We start from the raw sequence: 26730 nt of genomic DNA on the forward strand, positions 1-26730 counted from the left end.
CTGGTTTGGGGTTGTGGGAGCGGTAAGGAAAGAGGATGGACTTACAAACTTCACAGCAGAAGACAGACACTCAAAACCAAATACTCTTTAAAGATAGATATTAATTTTAAACTCACTGCATAGTAAGGAAACAAAACTAAAGTGCTTCCTGAGTGCACATGCAGACTTCTATGGGCATAAGAATGCATTACAAGGTCAAATTATGTCCATTAGCTACTGAGCTATATGTACCACTCTTTCTTACTTGCATTCAGAGACTTGAAGATTTCTTCACATGCAAAAAAAAAACCCCAAAAAACCCCAGGAGAGTAAGAAAAAAACAATTAAGTAACAGTTACAGTACAGGAGGAAAAAGCTGAAGTAATAAGTATCTAGTGAAGCCAGTCATCAACCACACCTTAGCATCCAAAGCAGAACCTTCTGCTAGAGAAAAGGGCAAACCTCCTTATTAAGTATGCATATATTTCAGGAGGAGCAAGAACAGGCCTGTAGCTGACAAAAACGTGCATTATCCATTTAAAAAAAAAAATTAATTCTGCCTTCCAAAACTGCTATATCCTGTAAAAGACTGAGAGGCTCTTCTACACTGAGTTGATTTAAAAATTGTATCTTCCTGCTTCTTAATTTGCATGGCCAGTAAAAAGATCTGTACTCAAACAGGATAATAAAACAGGACTTATGCCTCATGATGGAAGTGGTTTTCCGGATCCTTAGGATACCTTAAGCTATGCAGAACAGGACATACATCCTTGTTTGAGCCACTGGGTGGGGGGTGGAATGCTGGGCAAGGAAGGGAGGAAAATTACCCACCTTGGGGTTAGGTTTGCGGGGTGTGCTTTTTCAAGAAAATGCAAGGGAAGGCTAAAATAAAAGCAAAACAACTGAATAAAGTTGTAATGGAAGCATTTCATTGGTTTGCACATGGAATTGTTTTTCACCACTGCAAAATGCACCCTGGCAAACCAGACACTCTTAACATAAGTAAGAAATCAAGAGCTGGTACTCTGCATACCTGACGAATGTGCATAGTTAGCTGGTGCTGTGTAGTGCAAATCTTTTCACACAGAGGACAGGTATAGGAAGACTTCTCTTCTTTTGTTTCCTGTGGACAAAAGATAACAAAACAATCAGGAGTATCAATGTAAAAGGACTAGAAAGCTGTTAGTGATGAGGGTGGAAAAACAGAATCCCTCCCAAGTACAAAAGGCCACTGCTAACAGAATAACTTGCATTTATACGTTTATCATCTGATAGATCCCTCAAGAAAGTTTCAGAAACTTCTGAATTTATAAACAGGGGCCATTTCGGCTACCAGAGAAGTACAGCAGCTGTTTTAACAGCACACAGATACTCAGCAGTAACAGGAAGTGAGGGCAATTGCAAGGAGCTCAAACTGCCAGGAGGAGTTCAGCTGAGCAGAAAGTAATTCCTGGAACATCATCAGAATATATGGAAAAACATCATTATTCTTCCCAAAGATTTTTAATAGCACAAGTTGTTGGAACTCCTGATTTTCCACCCCATCTTGATGGCAAAGCACTATCTTGGTGCCCTTTTGTAGGGGCTGTATGTTCTGCTCCATGGCTGACTCAGACGGAAGAGTGGCATTTACTGAATCATCAGCACCATTTCCTTTAGCATCCTGTGTTTCTGCTGGAAGCATCCCATCCAGGCACACCAGCCAGGCCCCACCCTTCTGAAGCTCGCAAGATCTGATGAGATCATAGCAAGAAAGAGGTGACAATGCAGGAGCGACGTGACTCCAAAAGAACACATTATGAACCCGTCATCCTCCGCCCAGGTGAGAAGCAGGAGTAACCATGCTCAAACCACGAGTACAAACAATGAAGCCAACCAGAGAGCTCAACCTGATTTAAGTATGCCCTTGAGACACTTAGCAAAGCCACCTCTCTTCTAGCCAAGGCTGAAATGGCACTCTTGCAGGAACCAAAGCTGTTTGCCTGAATTTGTCCACAAGGATTGCTACTGGATGATGCAAAGGGCATTTTCACAACCTCATCAGGAAGCCCAGGCATGGCTTCTGTACCAATGCCTGTATATTACAAGGAAGGTGATTTGGCACTGAAAATTAAACCTCAGTTTTCCATGAGAATGATATACAGTTCTAGTGACAAGACAGTACAAAAACCATCTCTGCATGACCAATGGGAAAGCATAATATTTATGCCAAAATGACTTTTTTTATTGAAGTTCTTTGCTGGGTATCTTAAGTATCATCAGTAAAAGCTTGAAAACAAACAAAAAGCAGAACCCATTGTCAGCAGCTCTTTAGCTAGAAGTTGATGGGTGTATCTATGCATTTCCTGTCTCCACACAACTCTCTCCCCCGGTGACATCCCAAAAATCATCAACTCAAAAGCAACTATTTCCAGGTTGTCAGACACAAGCATTCACAAAGAACATTGAGAATGACTAACCCAAGTCTCTGTGACAAATTCTCTGGCAAGTTAGGACGGCAAGATGCTGACACAGTGTTAGAGAAAGTTCTTTTTTATGTCTCACTAAAGCAATATCCCCTCCTGCATGATTTGGGGAACCATTCTAGAGAGTCCCTATATTACGTTTTGTTTTCAAAACCAGGGCCATAATAATTTTGTATTGACTTCTGTGACCTGTGGACATGGACGAAGAGCTATTTTCCCATTCTGCCTGAAGTAAATACGTCTTGAGACTTTGTTCTCAAATGAAAGTATTAGGTTCTCCCACTTCTTCCCACTCTTTTGCTTGGACATGTTTTTCCAACAACATTTCAGGCCTCTACATCCCAAAGGTAATCACTATAGGCCACCCATACAGGCTAAGGTCTAATCTACTAGCACTTGCAAAACATTAGAAAGAAGGCAAGAAAGGCTCCCCTTAGGAAGTCTGAACACTCGAAGAAAATTAAAATGCATTATCTCAGTGCCCCTCCTCCATTTTTATATACAAACGTGTAATTCACAAACATTCATTCCATCCTTCTTATAACTTTAATTTTACTGTATGCAAGCTGACCATGGAGTAATGTTCAGCTCCAATTATACTGCACCCTGTTAAAGTTGGCTAAAGACAGAGAACAAACACATTGTGCCGTGAGGAAAATCCCTGCATATGTGCTGACAGTTTAGATTATGTTTAATCCCCAGGCTATTTCTGCAAAATTATCAACCCACTACTGTTTTTTTGTCCCCCTCTTTAAATGAGTGCTGCAGTTCTACATGATGCACTTGATTATTTCAAAACCTGCTTTCCAGACTGCCTTCTCTTCAAATCAGCAAATTAACAGAAGATAGAGTAATTACTGGTTCACCTTGAAGCAAAGATCAGAAACACAGTATAGCTCAGCCAGAGCTGATTAGTATTGAATCTGGGGTTTATTATTAACTAAAACCTAAACTTTCTCCAGTGGTTAGACAGGCTACATGCTGCATACCGTAACACAGCTCAAGCAAATCAGTTGACTGACCCAATCAAGAGCAAAAAACATTAGCATCCCTACTGTAAGAGTACCCCCATTCAGCAATTTAAAACACAGCACTCAGCTACCCCACCAGAGCCAAGCTGGTGAAAACACAGTTCTTGACCTGAAAGATAAAATTAGCAGCTCATTTATCAGCTACTCTCCCTTTAGTAAGTCAATCTGGCACAACTGCTCTGCATTCAACTGATGGCAAATGCTTTTGGAGTTGTTGCATTAAGTCTGTTTTTCTCCAGCCCAAAAACACCTCTGTCACACTTTTTATTTTCTTCAAGAGCAAAGCAAATGAGAAGTTAAAATATATTGCAGGTTGATGTGAGAACATGCTTATTAGACTATGGGTAGATGGCAGCCAAGATAAAGTCAGCATTATAAAAAGAACCATAGACTTTGGGACAAAGGTTCAGGGCAAAATGTTTCGCTGCCAACTCATGGGAAACAGCAATCAGACCCAGAAAATCAGCTGTTATTATCCTTGAAATTATAATAAGGGGCATATTCTGACCAGAATCTGAGATCCCTGCACTGCTACACACTAAAACAATTCAGTGCTTTCATTCTTCTATGCTGAAAGTGGAAATTCGCTGTATTAGAGCCTGCTAACAAGATTGATACCCACTTAATAGTTCATATCTCACTTCTGTTTTCTCAGTAATGTAGCCATTTGCCCCTCTGGCCTTAACAAACTTTCAGCCTAAAGACAAATAGGCTATTTACTATGTTTTCAATATATTTGTTTATTTTTATGCCGTAAGAATCCCTCTTAATCCTGTCACATTTACTCTCAAGCTTCCTTTGATTCGATGCCCACAGAAATACCAGGTGGAATAAAGGTCACCAACACTAATAAACTTCCCTGAAGCCAGACCACATGGTGTACCGGTGGACAGCTGTGTAATAGCACTGCCCTGACACTGGTCTGGACTCCAGTGCCTCACTTCACATGATGAAATCAAGGAACCAGGGCAGCCCCTAAGTGAGAACACTGTAACTAAACCTTAGAGCCAGGTGCTAGACAATAGGATCCCAGAAACACAGCTCCTGTATACTGCCCATTCCTCATTTAAGGATGTTCATTTACAGCTAATGGCTTTTAACTCCTTTCATGCTAAAAAATCCAAGACAAGTCTGTCAACTGGGCAGCTACTCGGCAAGCTATTAATAAACTACTATAGGAACATCACATGAGTCATGCCTCTCAGCCTTTCTGGTCCCTGTTGCATCTTGATTCGTTTACAAAGTCTCCACGCTTCACCTCAAGTTCCAAAGTCAAATGACCACAGGGATTTGGGGGTTTTCTTGATATTCTGCAGCACCGTCTTTGGTGGAGTTTGACCCAGCAGGAGGAAAACACAGATATAAATAACCACAGCTTAACTGATACAACTCTCTCCTTTCACTTGTTTAGATCAATATTGCTATCAGCTGGTGCCATCAACTGGTAAATGGAAAAAACCTGATAAAAGCTGCATATATTTACTCTGCAAAATTCATACAAGGCATTCTGCAATAGCTCTTCAGGCTTTTATTAACAAGAAAGTTAAAGGCACCTTATGCTACATATATGAACTGAGCATCCTGATGAATGTTTTGTTCCAGAACCACCTTTAACCATAAATCACTTGCATCTTCGGCAGGGCAGCTGCACACCTCATCAGATTATGTGAATGCAAGAGCCTAGAGAAAGGATGCAGCAGGACAAAATGGCAATTCTTAGGTGACTTTGTTGCTGCTAGGGGCATCTGCTAGACCAGTTAACCACTGCATAATACTGGAGGAGCTAGTGCTCAAACATTTTACGTGTGAATCCAAGCAAACTCTGATTCCCAGTTTTCTAAGCTATGGTCTGGAGGGATACCAGAAAACATACACAAAGGAACAATGGCAGAGGCAAGAAAAGAACACTGAGGGGAAAAAAGGCAAAACAATCAAAGAAACATAAATTACATCTTACCACTTTCCATGCAGCTCCTTGTCCCCCCTTTGCCCTCCCTGCATTTGGGTTTATGTACCTGGTTCCTCCTGCCAATCCGATTTGGTGCAGGAGACTTTGAGGGGGATTTGACATTTTGAGAATTCCCGCCATTTTCAGCAATCTTCCCCACATTCATCACTGCTGACATCATGGCGTCAATGGAGGACAAGTCTGCTCTGTCCAAACTGTTTGGTGAACTTGGTGATACCTTATAGCTGTTTAAGCTTTCCAGCTGCTTCTCTGGAATTAAAAACAAAAACACACATAGGAGTTCCTAGGCCATCTTAAAAAAACCCAAAAAACCCACAGTATTTTCAGCTGCCTGTAACTCACATCACACTGGTGGATCATCATGGAGCACAGGCAACAGGCCATAATAACTGGAATTCTTACATTAGGACAAGCTACTCATATTGGAATGCATAGGACAAAGTGTACTTTTTTCCTCATAGGACATTCACATTTTCTTCATTTTCAACCTTAATTCAATCTGGAGCTTATAGAGTGATTTACTTTACACTCTCTTGCTCTGAAATGGTACTATTTGTGGTACCTTGTGATCACCATGAACTAGTAGAGCAGTACTGATGAAGGCACACTCTGGCAAGCACAATCATTCAAGCAGGCACGTGTTTTAAACAGGACTGCACAATTAAGGCATTAATAACACAGTGTAAGGTACTGGGTTCTGTTTTAAGCATGGTTTAAGCCAGCTCTGTATATGGAATAAGCTAAAGTAGCAAAAATCCAACCAAAACAAAACCCTGTATCACCCCTATTGCCTCTTCACTGCCGCAGATGGCACATATGTGATTTTGGTCTACCAAGCCATACTAGTCCATGAAGCATATGGGTTACATACATGATTAATGTCACAGCTAAAGCTGTCGAGATTCAAACTTCTCCATCACGTGCTGTAAGTAGCAGGGATGCTCCTATCTCAGATACCAAACACAAAATATACCTGAAATCTCATCTCTGGTTTCTCAACATACAGACAAGTCAAACACACAGGTAACTCCTTCCATTTTCCTCTTTACGAGTTTGAAAAGGAAGATGCTTTTAAACTAAACACTCCTTTCCCCCACAAGAAGTCTCCCTAACAAACAGGAACACCCTGCAAGTCTACTGCTCTGTCACCTCTGGTGGAAAGCACAGAATCTTAACATGTGTTGTGAGAAAGTCACTGTAACAGAGAGTATGTGAGGGTGAACAAGGAGGAACACGTTTATCTGTGAACATTTGATCTCTGCATAATACTGTCTTTGGAACATAAGTTTGAGGATTATAAACAGGTGGTTTTTTGAGGCTAACTTATGTGGTGCCAAGTTACTGTGAGCCAAGAAAATCTTAGTTTGGAAGCCTGCAGTGGTAGTTCAGAATTTATGTGCCCATGCTTCTGCTCAGCCTATTTTATACTTTTCAGACAGATAGAAGGTAGGGATGGCAAAAGAAATGTACGCACCAGTGCTTCTGCTCAATGTATTTTATACTCTTCACACAGTAAGGTGTATGGATGGGTGAGAAATGTTTCTACATTCCTAATCAATGCCCTAATTTACAGAGTCACAGAGCTAGTTGAACCAGTTACCTTCATCTTTCTCCCCTGATTGACTGTGGCTCTCTTCTTGGTTGCTGGTCTCCTCACTTAGTGTAGTATGTGTAGTTGCGTCTGGCTCTTCAGCCTCTTCTTCAGCAGCACCCTCTAGCACTATGTGAGGGAGAAGGAAAAAACAGAAAGGGAGTAAGCTTTTCTGGAAGCCATTTTAGGAAAGTAAGACTACAGCCCTTTATTTTGAGGGCTCCCCTGACTACTACCAGATAGGTCTGATAACAGAAGCACACAAACGGTGCGAGTGCAGCCAAGCATCCACTCTCATGAGTGCCCAGGCACTGGGCTGGGAGATGCTGCTGCTTCTGCCAGTGGCAAAACCTGGGCAAACAAAGAAACCCTTACCAGCTTAGTCCACAGTATTAAGCCAGCAAAAAATGGAGGAACAGAGCACAAGCTAGCATATCACTGATAGTAGTCATATTTGATTAAGAAGTGGGAAGAATATTCTGCACCTAGAGAATTTAGGTGATTCAATTTCATACATGCACTGCTCCCCTCTTCTCTTCTTAGAAGATTAACATTTACTCCAATACATGAATTCATGGTGGCCACCTTCTTCCTTCTAGCAGTGCTGAAATTACTACAGAGGCTTCTGGGACCATTTGGCACATTCCTCACATCCACTGCCCAAGGTTCCCACATGAGTTGAAGAATAAGTAACCATTGTATGTACCAACAGAACTCCTCCACACCCTTTTCTGAAACCACAAACTTATCATGCTATCATTGGGGTTTAAGGAAGGGTGCCTGTTCTCTCTGGAGAATGACAGGGCAGTTAAACATCATTTTTAGAAGTGATGGGGAATGATCAACACATGAGAAAAGAGTTCTCTGCCCACAGCACTCATGGCTATAGCCTCTGGAAAAGGTTATTTGTAATATGGAAAACTACTGATATGTTTTTAACAGAGAAATATGCCTTTATAACCTTAAAAGCAAAATGTTTATTTCATTATGAAAACAAACACACTATGGACATTTCATCATCTCAGATTTACAAATCACATCCAGTAAGCTCAATGCAGGTTTTGCTTTTATCAAGAGAACAGAGACAACTGCCTTCAAACCACAGCTAAGAGGGTTTCTTCCTTTCAAAAAAAAGACATTCCCAAGGACAACATACAAATCAGTCATGCAACACATCTTCAAATGCTGTTTGAACAGCATTTGAAAACAATACATATCCACTTTATCCCAACTACCAACAATTCAGAGCACCCAAGAAAAGGCAGGCAAAAAGAAAGGGCCCACCTCATGTCAAGCAGTTCCTCATTTCACACTATGCCAGACAAAGCAGTGGATTCAACCTTCCTACATTTAGATGCCGACCTTCTAAGGAGCAGCACACAGATGATCTGACACAGTGAGCCACTGCAGTCTAGACACAAAACCTGGGACCTGACTAAGCTCAGGCAGTGGAAAGCTCAGGAAAAGATCAACCTCCTAACAAACACTGCTTTCTCTCTGCACCTTCAAAACCAGACAAACAGACTAACCTGAACAACTCAAAGTAACTTTTCCCTAATTACTTTTATAGTTTTCTGATAAGAAAATACTAGTGATCCCTGTGACACAGGGATTTCTTGCTCCAAGGTGAGGCCAAGCACCCATCCTTCAGTGTTTTCTCTACTAATTATGGGATCCTTTCATTTGTTTGTCTTTATTTTGTTTTTAACTGTTGTAATTTTACTGGTTTTTTTGTTTGTTTTTTAAAAAGGTCCATCTTATTCAAGAGCAACATAATTATTTCTTTCCCCCCTGCCACCATCTTATTTTAGTCACTTCTGTGGTAGCTGACTTACTTTTGAATAGAATAAACAACAGAATTATTTTCAAGACTGGCCTAAATCTAAAACCGCTTGCTCTATCTGCTTAGCACTACCAAAAACAAGGACCAGTTTAAACTATTTGGAGGTATTTCTGTTAAAAAAATAAGTGCTTTAGTCCTTAAAAAAAACCCTAAACAAACAAAATACACAATTCCTTCCAAAATACACATATTCATTCCTCTTTCAGTCAATACCTAGAACATTAATGTCACCACTGATACATCCTGGAAAAAAATCTATTGTGTAACTGTGAAGACTCCTGTGTTTGCCAAGGTAACTTTAAGACAGCTCAGTAGCTTCCCAGAGAACTACAGTCAGAATTCCTAGTGTTACTGAAAACGGGAAATGCTCAGAAAGAGCCTGCAGAACAGGCGGGCATACATGCACATTAAAACCCTACCTACTGTTTCAGAAAAACCTGCCAACTAGCTCTCTTTTTTTTTTCAGGAGGAAAACAATGTATTATACTATTACAGCCTTCCATAATTTCTATGAGCCAAAGGTTATTTTTCCTTTCTGAATCTAAATATCCTCCTCCAAAGGCAAATGAATATATGCAGTCAGGGATCTTGCTCTTAAAACCATTTTCTGCACATTAAAAATTTCCAATTTTAAAAGCAGTCTAGAGATCGCAACTGAACTGTTGCTGCATGGTTTTATTTACCTATGTATCTTCCACTTTCTCGCATGGAACAAAAATGCACCACTGAAAAAAGACAACTGCATGAGCAGCACACACCAATTTCAGAAGCATAACTTTCTATTTGCAATAGGATATAGAAACAATAAGAATGCTGGGCCAAATCACTCCTTCCTGTGGGAAAACCCGTGGCAGAGTGCCTTTAGGCAGGAACATACTGAGAGATTTCTCTTGCAGCCTTCTGCTGCTGGCTTTTTTTGGTTTTTTTTGCTTTGGGTTGGTTGTTTGTTTTTTGGTTTTGTTTCCCTTTAAAAATTGCCTCACTGAGGATGGGAAAGTGTTGGGATTTTTTTCCACAGCACCTATGAAACTCAGGGAATCAGACACGCAGCAATCACCACAGGTGTCCTATGCCATACCGCCTTCAGGACTGTAAACCTTCCCAGCTCACACGAAATGCCCCTGCTTGGAGGTTGTGCTGATAGAGCCTCCTTCCTCCCTCTCCCCAAAAGAAAACAAAGACCTCCAGGAAAAAGGATAAACAGGAAATAAGCTGAGAAACAGTGCAGCCTCAGGTTGCATTCAGCATCGGACCAAAGCATCTAGGAAACAGGGAAGTGGTCACAAGCATTCAACTCATCTTCTACTTTGAAGAAACCCCCCAGTGTCACATTCATCCTGTGTGAAAAGGAGGGAAAGCAGAGAGCAAGCGACTAAGCAAGAGTGCTGACAAATGGTAGGGGGGACAGGACCAAACCAGATAAATGCAGCCCTCTCTGCATGGCCACACCAAGAGACCTGTCTCTTCTGCAGGAACATATTCCTTCCACTTGATGAGGTGGCTGAAACCACGAAACTGGGGCAACTTCCATCCCACAGAGCGCCCTGAGGGGCCTTTAGCTCCTGCTTCTGACAGAGGTCCACCCCTGATGCCCCACATAACCAGCTAATGGGAGGGTCACTGCAAAAGCAGAGCTTACAAAAAAAAAAAAAAAAAAAAGGAAAAAAAACCTTGTTGCTTCCCATTCAGTCTGTACAGGAAGACACTTGCTAGACCTATTTCCTCCTTTGGGATAAAGTGTGACTCCTGTGTATGTTAAAGCTGAGCCCATCAACAGTTACTCCCCCCGTTTTGCTTATGTGTATTTATCTGGGTTTTGTTTGTTTGTTTGTTTGTTTGAAGACCACTCTAAAACAGCTACAGCTGTTTCTCCTTCTGTGAAGAGCATCATGGATGAAGCAAAAAGGAGAACACAGGCCACAGGAGAAGGAAGAAGAAAGGAGAAAAAATGATGAGTCTTCAGAGTCACAGTCACTTGACTTGCGACTGAGAGGCAGCTACACAAGCACAGAGCAGCACGTCCCGGCCCCTGGGAGCTGGTACAAGTTTCTGTTCCAGACTGCTCCACTGTCTTTGCACATGAGCTCTCCCTTTGGAATAGATAGGAAGAAACGCACAATACAGGCAAGAAGGGGGAAAACCTGGTACACAGCACAAAGCTGCTCATTGTTCTGCCTTCCAAAAAAAATCCACATTAATGTTAAAAGTAGAAGCCATGCACTAATTGGCCTAGGGCAAGATTAACACTCTTGGCCAAATACTTTTATTGGTTTCATTAAACATACTGTAGTATTTAGTACAGAACACAGTGGGGGAGAAGAAACAGGGGAAAAAAATGACAGGTTTAGGAATGTGTACCACCACGATTTCCCCCCATTTCAAACCACTTTTTCCCATGAGGTCCAAACAGGAATCCTGAGCGTTCTTCATCATTTCCATCTTAGCAACACTATTAACTTAGTCAAGGCTTTCCCACTGTTTTTTTCCTAAGGGGCACGAAAAAACCCCAAGATCATTTAAATGAAGGCCAGACCTGCTAGTATACAAATTTAGACAAGAACAGAACTTCAAAGAGAGATATTGCATTTGAATAAACAAAGTTTACTGTTTACCCTTGAGATTATAATACCTAAGAATCGCTACACTGCACTCTGAACTGCTTCTATGCACTGGTCTCTTACTAAGCTTCTACACAGAGGAGCGATCTTACTCCCAGAGCACAAGGCAAAGCTCCCGAGCGCAAATGGTCACTCCCACCCCAAAAGAGATGCGCGCTATCACCCGCACTACCTTTTGAACATAATTTTCCATCAAAGCTGGCAGGAAGGAAAGAGGGTGAAAAGGCATCATGTGGGAAGAAAAAAGGGTTAACACGATTCAAAGCACTGCCTCAAGGCAAAGGAAAACCAAACGAACAATGTTTTCCCAACCGACCTTTTTTAATACCAACTCTGCCCTTGCTACTGAAGTGTTGGTGCTGACTCCGCACCCCAGCAGCAGAAAATTACACTGGGAGCGTCACCTCACCATCCCCACTGCTGGAGCACCAGTACAGAGCAGCCCATGGGGAAAGGAAGACAAGCATAGAAAGAAAGACAGTGGCATGGGAGTATCTGGGGGCCGCTCTTTCACTTAACAGTAAAAACTAAGAATGCTACCCCAAAGCTTCTGAACTTGCACCTGTAAAGTAACACTTTCTTCTACAAAAAAACCCAAAACCAAACACAAAAACAACAACCAAAAGGAGTAACATCTCTTGAAGGGTACTCTCTGAGCACCAAAGATGACAGATTCTTCTCTTTCTAGAAACTCTCTGAGCTATTAGTGATACGATCATTTTACCTGTGTTAGTGCAGGTCTAATACTTTGCCTCTTGAAATAATCCTGTGAGTCTACAACATCCATATGTCTAACTTGTACACTGACAGATACACCCAGTGATGGAATAAACATGTGAACCACAAGCTTATGGCCATGCCTTAAAACTGAGCTAAGGATGATCTTCTGGTGGGAGTGGGACAGGGGAAGAAGCTCTAAACAGGAACAAGATGATCCCTGTATTTCCAGACTATTTTGCATGCTGTTGCTCTAACATCTAACAGTTAGGCTAAATTTTAAATATTCAAACATATTTACTCCTCCTGTTTTATTTCCTTGCAAGCATGATGGGATACATGTGTGCATTTAGTTTTTATGTAGCTTTTGAAAACCCCTTTTTGGTAACTTATGGACCAGTAATGCTCTTCAGGACTTTGCCTCAGGTGACCAGAAGCTTCTCTCCATAAACCATACCAGAATTTGAACTTAGCTAATGCCTTTAGTGAACGACAACTCTGAATCACCACAATACTCTGGCATTACACTGGTGCAAGAAACCGAAAACAAGGAAGTTGTACTAGTGTAACAAAGAGACACCATAGGGGCAAAGCAGGGGTTTCCTGGATGAAATCCACCTTTATGGTCCAACTGGCTTACAGCAATACACACGGCTACCAGGCAGCTTTAATACAAAATGAATTCATGCCCATCTTCTTGGCCCTGAGTTCCATTTGCTAACTTGAAGATGGAAGCCATGTTTGCACCTTTCGCAAGCGCTGTGTGCTGTGAGAACAGCCCTCATGCACGAACCTGAGGTCTTGCTAGGCTAGAAAAGAGAACTCAGGCAAAAGCTGCTCCGGCATCAAGAGTGAAAGCGAAACCTGATGGCCCCCTGGCTCCCAACAGAAAAGCCCAGCCCACTTTGTAATCACCTCACAGAGTTTGAGCTGAGCCTGCACTGAGTTCCTGACCAGCACTGCCTCGTTCAGGGATGGCAGTGCCACACAGAACACACAGCATTGCAAGAACTGCAATAACCTATGGCTGCATTTAGGATCAGCAGCTGCTGATGAATTATGAGACTTTTCTAATACCTTCGCACTCCTTCCCCCTGACCAAAGACATATCTATGAGCTGCTCCTCATCTCTGTTGTTTGTATCAGCTTGTTGGTGAGTACCTGGCCCTCTTGTAATATCAGCCTCCAACTGCAATATCCCAAGGGCCTACACAGCTTTTTCATGAGCAAGATAACTGGAAGCGCTCCTTCCTAGCTTGTATCTCCACGCCAGGAAGACTCTGCAGACCCACAAGCTAAATGTCACCAAACTGCAGTCAGCTTCAAGAGCTTGCTCAAGGAAAAAGGACACTGAGATTTGAAGGCAGCTTAAACCTGGGACCATGAACACTACATTTAGGCAACAAAATAAAGTCAGGGCAACAGGAGAAAACAAGTGGCTCTAAGCAGACATCCCTCCTTTCCTTCCCATGTTGACAACTGCGAACACCCTCCATCCTCATCCTTGCCTGGCTGCACAGCTGTTAGGAGGCCAGTGGGAAGGGAGCCTGGCTTCCCCTGGTCACTGGGAATCACAGCAACTCATGGGGAACACGGAACAAGACAGGCCTTGGGCTTTACCCAGCACATCCCCTCCCCTGCACCCTCCCCACTGGCTGAGGAGGGACACAAAAGCAATACTGTCTGTCCTTATAAGCTCTGCTTTGCATGTGTTCGGGGAGTGGGGACAGCTGTGCGGACGGCTCGCAGAGTTCCAGGAAGTCGATGTGTTTCTTGGCTTTAACTCCAGTTTATTTGCCTTAGATGAAGTGGCAACCCAAGAAAGTCCCTTCATGTCTCCCCTGGGCTGGCACTGGCTGCAGCAGGGCAAAACTCCTTGGGACACAGCTCGTGGTCTCTCCCCATACTAATCAGTCTTCCCTAGTTCAGTTGCTGCATCTCTCCCTTGGGACAGGGCTGGCTCACATCCCACTGGGCAAGGGGACAGCTTTGGAACATGGTGTGGGAGAGGGTGGGAGTCCAGAGCAGAGCCAGAGACTGAAGGGAGTGGGCCCTGAGGGTGGGATAGAAGTATCTTGCAAAGGCAGGACAGGTCAGGCAAGTGGTATCACCCTGCCTGCCAGAACTACTGCCCACAAGCCCCGAAAGAGCCCAGGACAAGGCAGGAGAGCAGAGGAGCAGGGGGAAGCTGAAGCAAGGACCACTGCACTGTGTGTGTCTCCATGCCCAACAGTCTGAGGAAGGGGAGATGCACCTGTCTGAGTCTGATCCCCCCAGCAATCCTGGGGAAGCACAGCCCTGGGAGACAAAACCTCATCTCCTGCTGCTGCTGCCATCTCAGACAAGCAAGAGGGGATGAAGGATTGCAAAATGAGGAAACAGCCAAAATGTAGCTTTGTGCATTTGTTGCTCAGTTTTGGTTTTTTTCATTTTCACTTCGCCCTGACAAACCCACCTGACTTAAAACCCTAGAGGGGACGTGGGGTAAGCTATAGGTAAATGTCCCATCATCTGTGTGCCTAAGCAAGTACTGTGCTGAGGGAACAAGATATTTGTCCTAGAGCCCAAGGGGTGAGCTAGATGCATTGCACTAGGGAGAGCCAGATGGAAAACATTTCTGAGTAACAGAGAAGAAAAGAGACCTCCCCTTCAAATACTCCGAGTTACAGCACCCCTCAGCTCTGACTGAGGAGAATCTGCAGGCACGAAGGGCAGGCGAAGCGGGACGCCGGGCTCAGCTGGGTAGCTGTGACGGAGATGCTGACATCCTTGACAATATATGGCCAGTCTAAACCACGGGATATCTTGTCCTTTTAAGGTGGGCCAAGAGCAAGCATCTGTGCAGCAGCAACAGCACAGCCCCAGCCTGCCATCAATAGACCCTGGTGTCACTGAAAAAACAGGGGCTCCTGTACCATACCAACTGGCTGTGCAGATGCCTGGGCACCCACCCCGAGAGGAGACAATCCATCTGGTTGTTCCTCTGCAGAGCATCACGAAAACAAGGAGGCACATTAGTAACAAGAGGAAGAAAGCCACGAAACCATGCGGCCAGGCTGCTCCCTGGCAATTGGTGCCTGCAGCTGTTGGGGAGGGAGGCGGGAGGGGGGGAGGGAGGGCCCGTCCCCAACCCCATCTCTGTCCCTCAACCCTGATGGCCAGCAGCTCAGCCAAGGGCAGCTTTGGAGCCAGTACTCGAGGTGAAGGTTTAAAGCAAATCTCTGGAGGGAGAAACAAGCAAACATTTCACCCCCTCTCACTTGCTCTTCACATGGTAGCCAGAGCTGCGCGTGTGTGTGCAGGATGGGTTCGGCAGGAATTAGAGAGGCAGGACGAATCACACTGAGGAAGATACAGAAAATCTTCCGTGCTAGTGCCCTGCCTCTTGTGCAGTGTTCTGGCTGCAATTCTCTTCCTCCAAGATGAGGATTTGAAGAGAGTTTCAAAGAGGAACTGAATGCACAGGGAATTTTACAAAAATCATTCTGAAAATAGGATAAGCTAGACCAGGAAAAACTCTTTCCTTTTGGAGTAGCTATGTCCCACATGGTGTTTCAGCACTCTAACTGCATCCATATGCTAGCAAACACAGGCAAGCCCAAGGGGGAGAGCATCAGTTTGCTTATTGCAGAGCTCCCAACTCATCCTTTGCAGCCCAACCACACTGTCTTTGCAGGAGATGCCAGCGCACTCTCTGCTTGGAGCACTGTACCAGGTAGCACGCCAAAACATTTTATGCTTCACAAGATAACACAGCAAAATGAGAAAAGAAAAAGTAGAAATGATAGGGATTTAAACCCATTTCCTGGTAGTAGTGTCAACCACCAAGATATTATCACAAGCATGTCAAGTCTGGTGGTGCTACGTTACTGCACAAAATCTCAAATTTTTTAAGTCAAAATTCTAGGTTTTTGGCTTTAAAAAAAGGGACAGAGACAGTATATGCTTGGCAAATTACAAAAAGCAACGTGAGGTTAAAAGATTAATTTTAAAGCCTCAAGCTTTTAAGGATAACCATGATCTCAAATGCTCAACCTGTAGTTTCTTAACACACAGGGAGATAGCAACACAGACTGTCCCTTCTCTACACAGTACATTTTGTACTCTGGAACATATACCTTCCAAAACTAAAATGGCTTTTTTAAAGAGAGAAAAGAATTGCAGTATTTCAGCACATTTCTAACATTTTATTTAAAAGCCAACACAGCTGCACTTTAATGTTATTTAAAGATGGAAGCCTCCATCAAATTACCAAACTTGTTTTAAGCAGAAAGAGATTCAACATGCAAATATTTTTCAGATAGACTGATTCAAGAGTTTGAAGCTCTTCTCACTGCTCTTTTCCAGGGAGCATGACTTGCTGACAGGATTAACTACTGCCAGGCTCACGAAGCTGGGAGACAGCTGCCACATGGCAGCCATTTATTACAAAGCTCCACTTCTCTAAAGTTAGGAAAGAGGCAGACTGTTTCATCTGTGTTATCAGCAGGGTTCCTCTGCCCCACAGGCTTTAGTGACTAGGCTTTTTCTAAACAAACACCTCCTTTTCTCCCCCACCTTGTTAACATCATTATCTTCCTGTCTTCTGTTTCTGGTCAGCATAGGAACTATTCCCCCTATCACATCCTCCAAACAACAAAAATCTATAACCAAGATAATTTAAAAAGTTCAGAAACACAAATCATATCCTTACCCCCTTCCCCCGAAATAGATTTTTAAATCAGGGAGTTTAAGCTTGACATTTTCAGAGGGGAAACCACATGCCACAGGGAGGAGAAAGAGATATGCTGGAGCAAAGGGACTCACAAGCATGCTGTACAGCCCTCACTCTCCCATCCACCCTAGGGGGCACTTGTAGTATCAGCCTCCAACTGCAATATCCCAAGGGCCTGTACAGCTTTTTCATGAGCAAGATAACTGGAAGCGCTCCTTCCTAGCTTGTATCTCCACGCCAGGGAGACTCTCTGCAGACCCACAAGCCAAAGCCAACATCTGCTCTGTACCGTAAGAGGCACAAGCAGATCTCAAGTCGAGCAACTCCTACAGTCTGCTACGGACCAGGAACAGATACAAACCACCTACATAATCTCCATGTGATATTAAGCATAGACAACCATCACTGACATTCTCCTGGTGTTGTGAGCCAGAGTTAAAAGATACAAACTAGCTGTTTTCATTTCACCAGAGGTTATTCTAGATATATATTTACCACAGATGCTAGAGTACCAAAGATCACTCCAACTGAGGTTTATTGCTTCCTCCAGGTGAAAGAGAAACCCAGCCTTCAGAAAAATACCTCTCTCCCACCACTGATGAACAAGGTGCCACACTTTTGTGAGCACACCCGCTGGCTTGTACCAGCTGGCCTTTGGGCTTGTTTGAAGAGCTCTAAGTTCTGAAATACAAAGTTTCTTTCTTGGTTTAGTTCGGTAAATTAACTACAGCAATAGATAGTGCTGGCAAGCTTCTCCAAGTTGAGATCTGCACAGGAAAGCCGCTTGGAAAATTTTAAACAGCAGCGTTACTTGCCAGTGGTACTCTTCAGTATGAGTTTTCTTTCTATTTTGAAGTACACGCAGTGCAAGTAACCTGTGGGAGGTGCTTCCAGCACACTGACAAAATGAAACAGCATCGGTTCATTTTCATAGATTGCAACAGGCATGCAAAGAAAAGGCATAGGGATCTTGTTCATCAGTTTTTTAGGGAAATCAGAAGTCCCTCAGCTTTATCAGAGAGTACAAGAAGCCTTCTTAGGAACAATATATCTCTATCTGACCTGAAAAAGTATGTATTTTTAAAACAAGAACTGCATACACACACACACACACACACACACAAAAAAATATCCTCCTTCATCCACAACCATATCCAGCTGCTGACCTTCCAAGTTCCTTGTAGTATAGTCTATGCTCTAGGACTTTAAAAGCCTAGCAGGCATTTCTAAAGGATTTTACAAAGTACACTGGCCTGGCCTTGTAAAAGCTCATGAAGAATCCACGGAGGTCATCGTGCAGCTTAGACAGTCTGCAAACAGCATAATCCACGTGCTGGTGAGGTAAGAAATGACCGAAGTCGGGCGGATAGGCCTGAAGACTTCTGCAGGGACTGTTTCCTCCAACAACGCTGTAAACCCTGGAGGAAATGCCTGCTGATCTTCAAAGCCCTTCAGTAGGAACAGCCTTAAGTTTCCTGAACATGAGCATTCTGGTTGCAAGGCCACAATCCTCTTAGGCATACACAGAAAAATATAAAAACAAAGGAAACAAAAAAAAAAATTAACATCCACTAAGGTTAAGAACTGCAAATAACCAGCGAGACTGACCCTCTACTTTGCAACGAGCTGTCGGATCCATCCAGCAAAGTTTTGATGCTCCTCGGCACAACAGCCACACGGATCAAGCAGCAGCTTACAATCTCTGCAGCTTTCCTTTTTCTATTCCAGGCAGTCCTCCACACGTGTAGGCTCCTGGACCGCAATACTCAGTTGTTCGGACTACGAGGGGATGCTACAGCTGTGGCTGTACAAGGTGTCCACCATAACTATACCAAGGCCACTGCAGTGTGCTGCACTGCCAGCAGAATTTTAGGTACAGCCTTCAGTTGCCTGGCGGGTTTCACAGGCGACCATGAGTAAAGGGGAGTCTGGACACCTGCACACTGCAAAGAATTGCAGGAAGTTTATTTCAGGAACGCTGGGGAAAAAAAAAAAACAGACAAAATTGTGAACAGGTTTCTTCAGTAAGTGAAGTTTCAAGTTGCTATTCCTCCAGCCAAAAACGTCTGCTGCTAGTCCAAAACCACCCTCTCCTTCCAAAAAACCAATTCTACTGCTAGTGCTTCACACATTTCCATCAAACAGATGACACAGACAATTCTTGAAACAATTCACATATGAAAAGGGAAATTCATTTCCTTCTGCTGACTCCATTGATATGTACTTAACAAAAACATTAGCCTGAAACAAATTATTATGAACTGTGTATCAGTTCATCCCAATTATGGGTAAAGCAGTAGTTGCAAATAGAGAAAAATCAACAACAACAGCAAGTGATCACTTGGCCTGTGCACTCACCCCAATTTCTGCAGGACAGCAAGAGTTTGCCAGTGGAAACGCGACTAATCACTTTCATATATGCACACATAGCAAAGCAACATTGAAATATCATAATCAGACCTATGATACTGAAAGCCACACTTCTTTTGAGGAGCGATGCTTCCACATTTACATTTTCTCAGGCATATAAACATACATGCCCACACAGCCACCTTCTTTTAATTCTAAGCATGAAATCACCTTGCTTTAAAGTTTTAAACCAGTACACACTACAACAATATTTATATTTACATTGATCTTGCTAAGGTCACTCAGAATATACTCTACAACCAGAAGTGAAGGAAACCTTACGTATTTTCAAAGAATCACAAAAGAAAAACGAAATTTGGTATTATTCATCGATTAGGTTACAACTCTTTCAAGGAACTAACTGTTATTTCTACCCAACTGACAGATTAAATCCTCCAAATTTCACATAAAAATTATGTTCATTCAGAACAAAAGTAAAGGACAAAGCAACCTCAACACAAGAACTCATATTTTCACTCAGATGCTAAATAGCAGGAGCTGTTTTCCACTTCCAGTTCAAACATTATTGTTTTGTAGTAAGTTTTATATGCCTCATTGCACTCAACCATTCAATATAAAAAGATAACAAGAGAAGAATTCAGGGAATCAGTAGCCATCTCAACCTGTAGAGCAGACAAGTGTGTCTTATGAATGAGTTGAAACAAGGAACTGAAAGGTGAATGCAAGCAAAACCACTAGTTAAATGAATTATTTTTTACTGTAAGGTGAAAAACTTTTCTTAATCTACCCACTCATTTCACACACGGTAATGTGCAACTATCATTCTACCAAAAATTAGAAGAGAGTCACCACCAGATTTGTTTCACTCATTTCTTCATGTGAACTTCAAGTGGGGTTTCTGGAGCTAGAAGATTTTGTCATCCCTATCTACTAACAGCTGAAGACAGAAACTGGCCCTTTCCTTATCTGGTAGGGTCTGACATGCCATAAGGGCTATGAAGGTAGGCACTTTCATAAATAGAAACATGTTCAGCATTTCCACATCAAACCTGAAACAATATTCAATACAAATTTGACATAAAAAATATGAGAGCTTAAAGGTTCAAAAGATTCTCAGTAGCTACACCCCTTTAAGCTTCCTAAAATCTCCAAACATGGATAATTCTGAAGTAACGAGGTCTTTAAAATAGCAGTAAGCAAGCTCCCTGAAGGGCGGGGTAATTGGGAGGGTTATCACACCTCTGGGGGAAGTCACAGGCTCTATCTTGGCAGTGTTTCATCCCTTCATATACCCAGGGGACTGATTAGTTCATGATAAGCAATTAGGCACCCTAGGGAGGACGGTTAACCGTCTTACCAAAACAAAAAGGCTGCACAAATGTAAGTCTCATTAGATTAAAGAAACACTATCTGCAGAACAGCAAATTTGTGTTTATTCCCTTCTACTGGAACTTGCAAGTACTACATTTTGCCTACATATGGCACACACAGATCTCAGAAATCCCAAATTTGAGCACGTACTTGCTGCTAAATTGGTAACAAATGCTCTGAAGCGTTTTCTTTCCCAAGACACTAGTACTGTGATGCAGGAAAAAAGGAGGAGGGACAGAGGGGAGGAATACAGTAAATACTGATTAGAAGACTCGAACTAGCAATCTCATTCATTTAAATTCTCTTCCTCATTGTTAAAATAGTTCCTAACCAAGGATGAGCCGCAGAAAGTGAGACCTGGAAAGACTCTATATGGCTGAATGCTGGTTACAGTTCAGAATGAGACCCCCAGTCACCAGCACACCCACCATTACACGCCTTGCTCCTAAAAAAAAATGTTTGGGAAGCTCCTGCCTGCTGCTGTGGGGCTCGTGGTGAGACATCTATGCCTATCGCAGTCCTACCCATGTTAAATCCTTATCTCTGCTGAAGCAGAGGGACGAATTCATCTTCTGTCTGCCAACTGATGTAAAAGCTCCAAAACACCCCAACAGCTGCCGATGGCGCTGTTCCTGCCTTACATCAGGCTCAATGTATTTCAAAGTACTTCGATGGCTTAAAATATGAAGGAATGCTTTTCAATAAGACGACCCCCTGTCCTTTTCTGTCCTTTTATCTTTTCTTAACAGTTTGCCATCCAGTGATAGGAGGGAACCCCAGCTGCATAGCCTGAGCTTTTATCTTCTGCTGACCATGCAACAACACAAAGCTCAGCGCTGGATTTCCTGCTGCTTGCCGAAAGGGGCTGTTCAGCTTGTTTAAATATTACTTGCCTTGGGAGCCTTGGAGTTGTGCCCAAGCACTGTACTGTATCTTCCCAGCATCCATTTCAGCATGTACTTTAAAGGTCTTTAGGTTCCATGTACTATGCTCCCTCTCTGCTACGGGAGGAGCCTGATGACTCCAGAAAAGAAACCCCATTCAACTCCTCCCTCTCTCCCCATTTTCCTCACTAATCCCTCAGCCTCATTCCATTACACAGGTAACAGAAGTCCCTGTTCATCCCAAAAGCATGCAAACACATTTAGTCCCATAAACTGAAGCAACTGCAACCAAGGTAAAAGACATTTTGGTACAAAAGGCTACAGCTAGGAAGAAATCAGATGCCATGTATCACATACAGCAAGCTACCAGTGTGCAGTGAGCAAGCAACCAAGAAAGTACAGGAGCGAAGGTGGATAGTAGTACAGCAGCCTCCTGCAATACTAGACTTATAAAGTCTCCACCTTGGATTTTAGAAGAAAAGAATCTTTAAACACAACCATCTCTGAATTTGCCAACTTAACATTAAGGCACTTTCCTTTCCCATTCAGAACGGTGATGAAAACAAAACATGGTTTTCACAACACCAGAAAGGATATTCCAGCCTTTAAGAATTCTTTCAGAAGCCCTCCTTTTCACAATTACCATGCCACCGGGAGGCTGAGTTCTGGCTACAAGGTCAGGAGGAGATAACCTTGGCCAATAGAAATGATCTGCATCAGCCCAAAAGCAGTGCCAGGCCACCCATTAAGCAGCCCAGAAGGCCTCACTGTTAACCTGTGTGCAGCCAGAAGCAGCTGATACGTATGGAGAACCAGGAGGTAAAAATCCAGATTCACAGTCTATCCGTGACAGGTGTGGACACAGCCCTTCAAATCAGGAAAAGTTCAGTGAATACTGACTGCGAGAACTGCCCTGTAAGATGTCTCTCATTTTCCATGGCAGCTAGGATGCAGAAATACATGCATCCCCACAAGCTGATGTAGGATTGCAGGAAACTCAAGGCTAGATGTGAAAACCTGTTTTTAATCCATTCTGCTTTGCCTCAGCCTGCAGCGTACAGACTGATTTAACCTGATGTAAGCCACGGCTGTCATTCAGAAGGACAGACTGCCAGTCCTCAGTTTACCCCGCAGCTCTGGCCACGTGTTTTCCCTCCGGCCTCATGCCAGTCCTAGAGTTTGAACAACGACATGGTGATCCAGGATCACGGAACAGATCTGATTTGAGATTTGCGTTTGTTTGGGTTTGTTTTTTGTTTGCACTTAAAAATGCACGTACATATAGTTTCATCAACAGCCTTCACACACGGGAGCTGAGACATAGTCAAATTACACCCTCTATTTGAGTGAGGGATGAGAGACCTGAGCAAGAATGTTGTCGGTAACTCTACTCCCGTGGTGCTGCAGTACCGGGGAAAGATGAAAAGATGTAGTGGAACAAACCCACAACCGGCTCCATCTACAGATTCCCTCCTCCTGCTCCCCCCCTTGCTCCCTTCTCTCCAAGTCAGAGCCCACTTGCAACATCTCTGCCATAAAAACATTTAAAAATCTACGTGAAGTTCAGCTTTCTGATTAAACCCAGTGAAATAAGTTCACAATAAAATAAACTACCATAATTACAGTGTCTCTACTGCACCTCTCCCATGGCATCCCTGGATGAGGGGAGTAAGAGAGCAAGAGCAGTCTTAGGCTATGAGTTAGTACTTTTCTGCTTACCTATCTAATTTTTCCTACATCAAGAACTGGGTGTAACTTTTGCACAGGGCTAAGCACAAAACAAACACAACTCGAAAATATCCACCTCCCTTCCCACATATGGCTGAATTAAGCCTAATTTTCAACTCATTTGTTTATTTGTAAGCTTTTGTCAATGACCCTTTCCCCATGCACAAAGACAAAATTTACCCCCTCCAGTACCACTCATGCTTCATTAAGTCACATCACTAACAATGCTGAAACAGCCTGCCACCGTGTGCCACATGTACCAACCACAGCTCCAGAGCCACCAGCAAGTAGGGCAAGCAGCTCACCTCGAGTCCCCATGTACTTTAAAGACAATATTTACAAACCTTGGGCGCTTGGATTTAACACACAGCACAGTGGGAATGGCACATATGCTTCCACAGGGGCAACTGACCTCCTACAGAGAGCTGTATTTATTGTAAAATGCATCACCTTAAGGGGATGGGATGGGACAGAAGCAGAGAAAAGAAGCCAAAGCTGCAGAGGGACAGGACGTGTTGCCCGGCTGCATGTCCTCAGGCACTGCTAGCTCACATTGCTTGCACCATCTGATCACTCAAAGCTAAACATGGAATGTAGGTAGCAAGTCATAACGCTGTGCAGGCCTGGAGACGTGACCCATCAGCTGTTTCTGCATTATAATTATTGCACTGGGGCACAGCAGGACCAAAAGTTTGCCTGGGCAGATTTCTGCAAAGTTCTGGCTTGTTAGAAATGACAAGAAAGGTCACATGCTGCTTTCGGATTTGTGATTACAGTCACTTTTCTGCAGGCCTGGCATTCCCTGTTTAAAATCCTCAGTCTGCAAGAAAAGTGGAAGGCCCAGAACTGTTTCACGTTATTCAAAACTGCATGAAGAAGTGAGATTGCACAGAACTGTGATTGCTCTCACCCCCCTTCATAAGACAAGACAGGAGTTTCACACAAAGATGCAGTGAAGTAGCACTCCTGAATCACCATTCTCTGCATTTCTCAGCTGGTCTTGGTCGTTTCCCCTTCAGGCCACTTCTGGTCTCAGGCTTTCTTTCACTCACTTTTTATTTTTCAAGTTTCTGCTACTAATATAAAGCCTGAAAACCTTATTGTAGTATAATAATTTCCTTGTATTATCATATTCTCTAGTGAACTGATTAATTCTCGGAGCGATCCTGACCCTCAGCTCCCACTGGGCCTCAAGTGATGCAAAAGGCTTCTTTCAGATCTTCCTCCATTTTATTTTTGTCCTAACATGCAGAGTACAAGTACACAGGACTCAGTTTTGGAACTCTGGACTTAAAATGCAAATATCTTCACTTTTAGGCCCTTTCTTCTATAACATGCTCAGAATTAAGCAAAGCTCAAAGAGTAGAAAAGTCAGTAAGGAAATTATTTCATCCAATATATATTCAACACATTGTACTGTCCAGGCTTTGCTCTGTAAGTAAACTTTAAATTATTAAGAGGCCAGTTCTGTCAGGAAGTGACACGAAGTTGAGTGCAACAAGTCAAAGGAGAAACCAACAACAAAATCTGTAGAAGGACAACAAAAACCTGCAGCAGTACACAACCACAGCATTTCTGTCACATAAAACACAGCAGGCACTTTGTATCTGGATAGCACAGCCCCTTTCCAAGTGACTGCCTTTAGAAGACTCGTGGACTGAAGGGATGCTTTCAGGAGGTCACTTTGAGGTACATCAAGCTTCCTGTTTGACACCACGTGGACTCACCCTGCCCTCCCACCCATCCCTCAAACAAAGAAAATAAAAATCTTAGCACTTTTAGCATCTTTCCTGACCAAGATGCATTCAAAGCAAATCACCGTGAGGGCCAAACACCACAGGGATGGATACTGCCCAAACTTCTAAGGTACCATTTTTTGCAAGAGCAGAGGGGTACTGGGATGCCAGGTGGTTAATGGGATGGACACCCCGTGTCCATCACGGGGAAGACATCAGGAAGACATCAGTAAGTGATGAATAAGTCTGTAGGCCGGAAGAGCACACTTGAGGCTGAGACCAAAACCTCTGTTAGTACAAGAAGAGCACCCATCTCTAAGACCACTTTCTATCTTGTTCTCCCCATCCCCTCCCTGATACCCTTCTCCCTGTTCAGAGGAGATTCAGAGGATTCAGAACAGCAAGGCAACTGATGTCTAACCATGTGTCAGAAGAATGGGCTAATGCAATGTCACCCAGCCCACTGCATGAACAAAAACCACCAACGAACCCTGCTAGTGGTTAACTGCAAATTTTTGCTTTACTGACTGTATTACACTGCTAAGGGTTCCCTTGTCTTTGCACACACACTGCCCTCTTAGAAACACCAAATCTGCTCAAGCCCAGATTTACAAATACATGCAAAGATATTCTACACATCTGCTTCCACCTGGTGGATTACCAGAGATGGAGACTGCAGTGTTTTTAAAACAAATGTGTAAACCCACCTCTAAAATTATTTGCATGGTAATTCTGTGGGCAAGTAGAGAGGGGAAGAGTGGTCAGGCTCAGGGGCAAGGAAGAAGTTTGCAAGCAATAGAATAAGAATCACTAAACTGTTTAAACCATTTTTAAATTCAGTTTTTTCCCTCTTGGAAAACAAACAAAAAAGGGATTTTTCTTTTATTTTGAGGAGGTCCTCAAAACAGAAGAGGACAGAGCTGTTCAATATTGCTCTGGGGTGCTTAACATGAATAAATAACTTCAATCAAATATCTTCTTAAAGAACTTAAAATTCTCTTTCCACAGTCCCCCCTTCCATAATCAAGCAAAAAAATAGATATTATATATATACACGGTATATAATCAAAACCAAACCATTAAGTAATTTATTGCTAGCCATAACTACAGACACCAGGGGTTCTTTTAACACTTCAGCAAAACAAATGAGAAATGACAGGGAGTATCCTGAGAAACTCTGCTGCAAATTCTTTCAGGTCTGGTTTCTAAAAATTTCCTTGCTATGATACCTGCAAATGCAGCTTTGCAGTAACTTCCAGTTCCATTTTCATATATGTATTTTTAAATATAGCAGCAGCCTTTGCCCTGTGTATTCAGCACTGGGGGGTATTTCATTCTCTGTGGCCAAGGTTTGCAGGAAAGCTGACTGGAGATTCCAGAGGTGTGGCACGTTTCTTTTTTGCTCTAAATACTTCTGACTGGAAGCGAAGGTAAATATTACTCCAGCCTCAATCTGTTTCCCTCTTGCACCCACAGCAGCTTAGTCAGATACAGTCAACAGGCTACTGCAAACTACACTTAAGGGCTCATTACAAATCAAGGCCTCAGTCATGCGAATGAACTGATACTAATAGGTTCATTCTATGGAAGAGAACCATTAGCTTCAGTAGTGGTCCTTGAATCAGGAAGTTTTTCTATATCACATGCACAGGTATTTACAAACTTCTAGGCCTTTGTTTTTATTTAGGAGACCAGTGGTGTTTGGCAAGGAGGG

General features: G+C 43.0%; 1 protein-coding gene across 2 annotated transcripts in view; it reads right to left on the minus strand.

Moving 5' to 3' along the window:
• The window catches only part of RREB1 (ras responsive element binding protein 1), a 77413-nt gene extending 58467 nt beyond the window's left edge, over nucleotides 1–18946 (minus strand). Inside the window, exons 1-4 of one of the 2 annotated variants that reach the window (XM_008643446.2) lie at nucleotides 18536–18942; nucleotides 7045–7164; nucleotides 5491–5693; nucleotides 1013–1102 (exon numbers count right to left, since the gene is read on the minus strand). In XM_008643446.2, coding sequence (XP_008641668.1) covers nucleotides 1013–1102; nucleotides 5491–5693; nucleotides 7045–7164; nucleotides 18536–18566 — 444 coding nt within the window. In that variant the 5' untranslated portion in view covers nucleotides 18567–18942. Of the gene's footprint in view, nucleotides 1–1012; nucleotides 1103–5490; nucleotides 5694–7044; nucleotides 7165–18535 lie in introns of both variants that reach the window. The other variant, XM_017746919.1, reaches the window with a different exon arrangement.
• Between the last annotated feature and the right edge of the window lie 7784 nt (nucleotides 18947–26730).

This window comes from Corvus brachyrhynchos, unplaced genomic scaffold (assembly GCF_000691975.1).
Source record: "Corvus brachyrhynchos isolate BGI_N302 unplaced genomic scaffold, ASM69197v1 scaffold100, whole genome shotgun sequence".
Classification (NCBI taxonomy): domain Eukaryota; kingdom Metazoa; phylum Chordata; class Aves; order Passeriformes; family Corvidae; genus Corvus; species Corvus brachyrhynchos.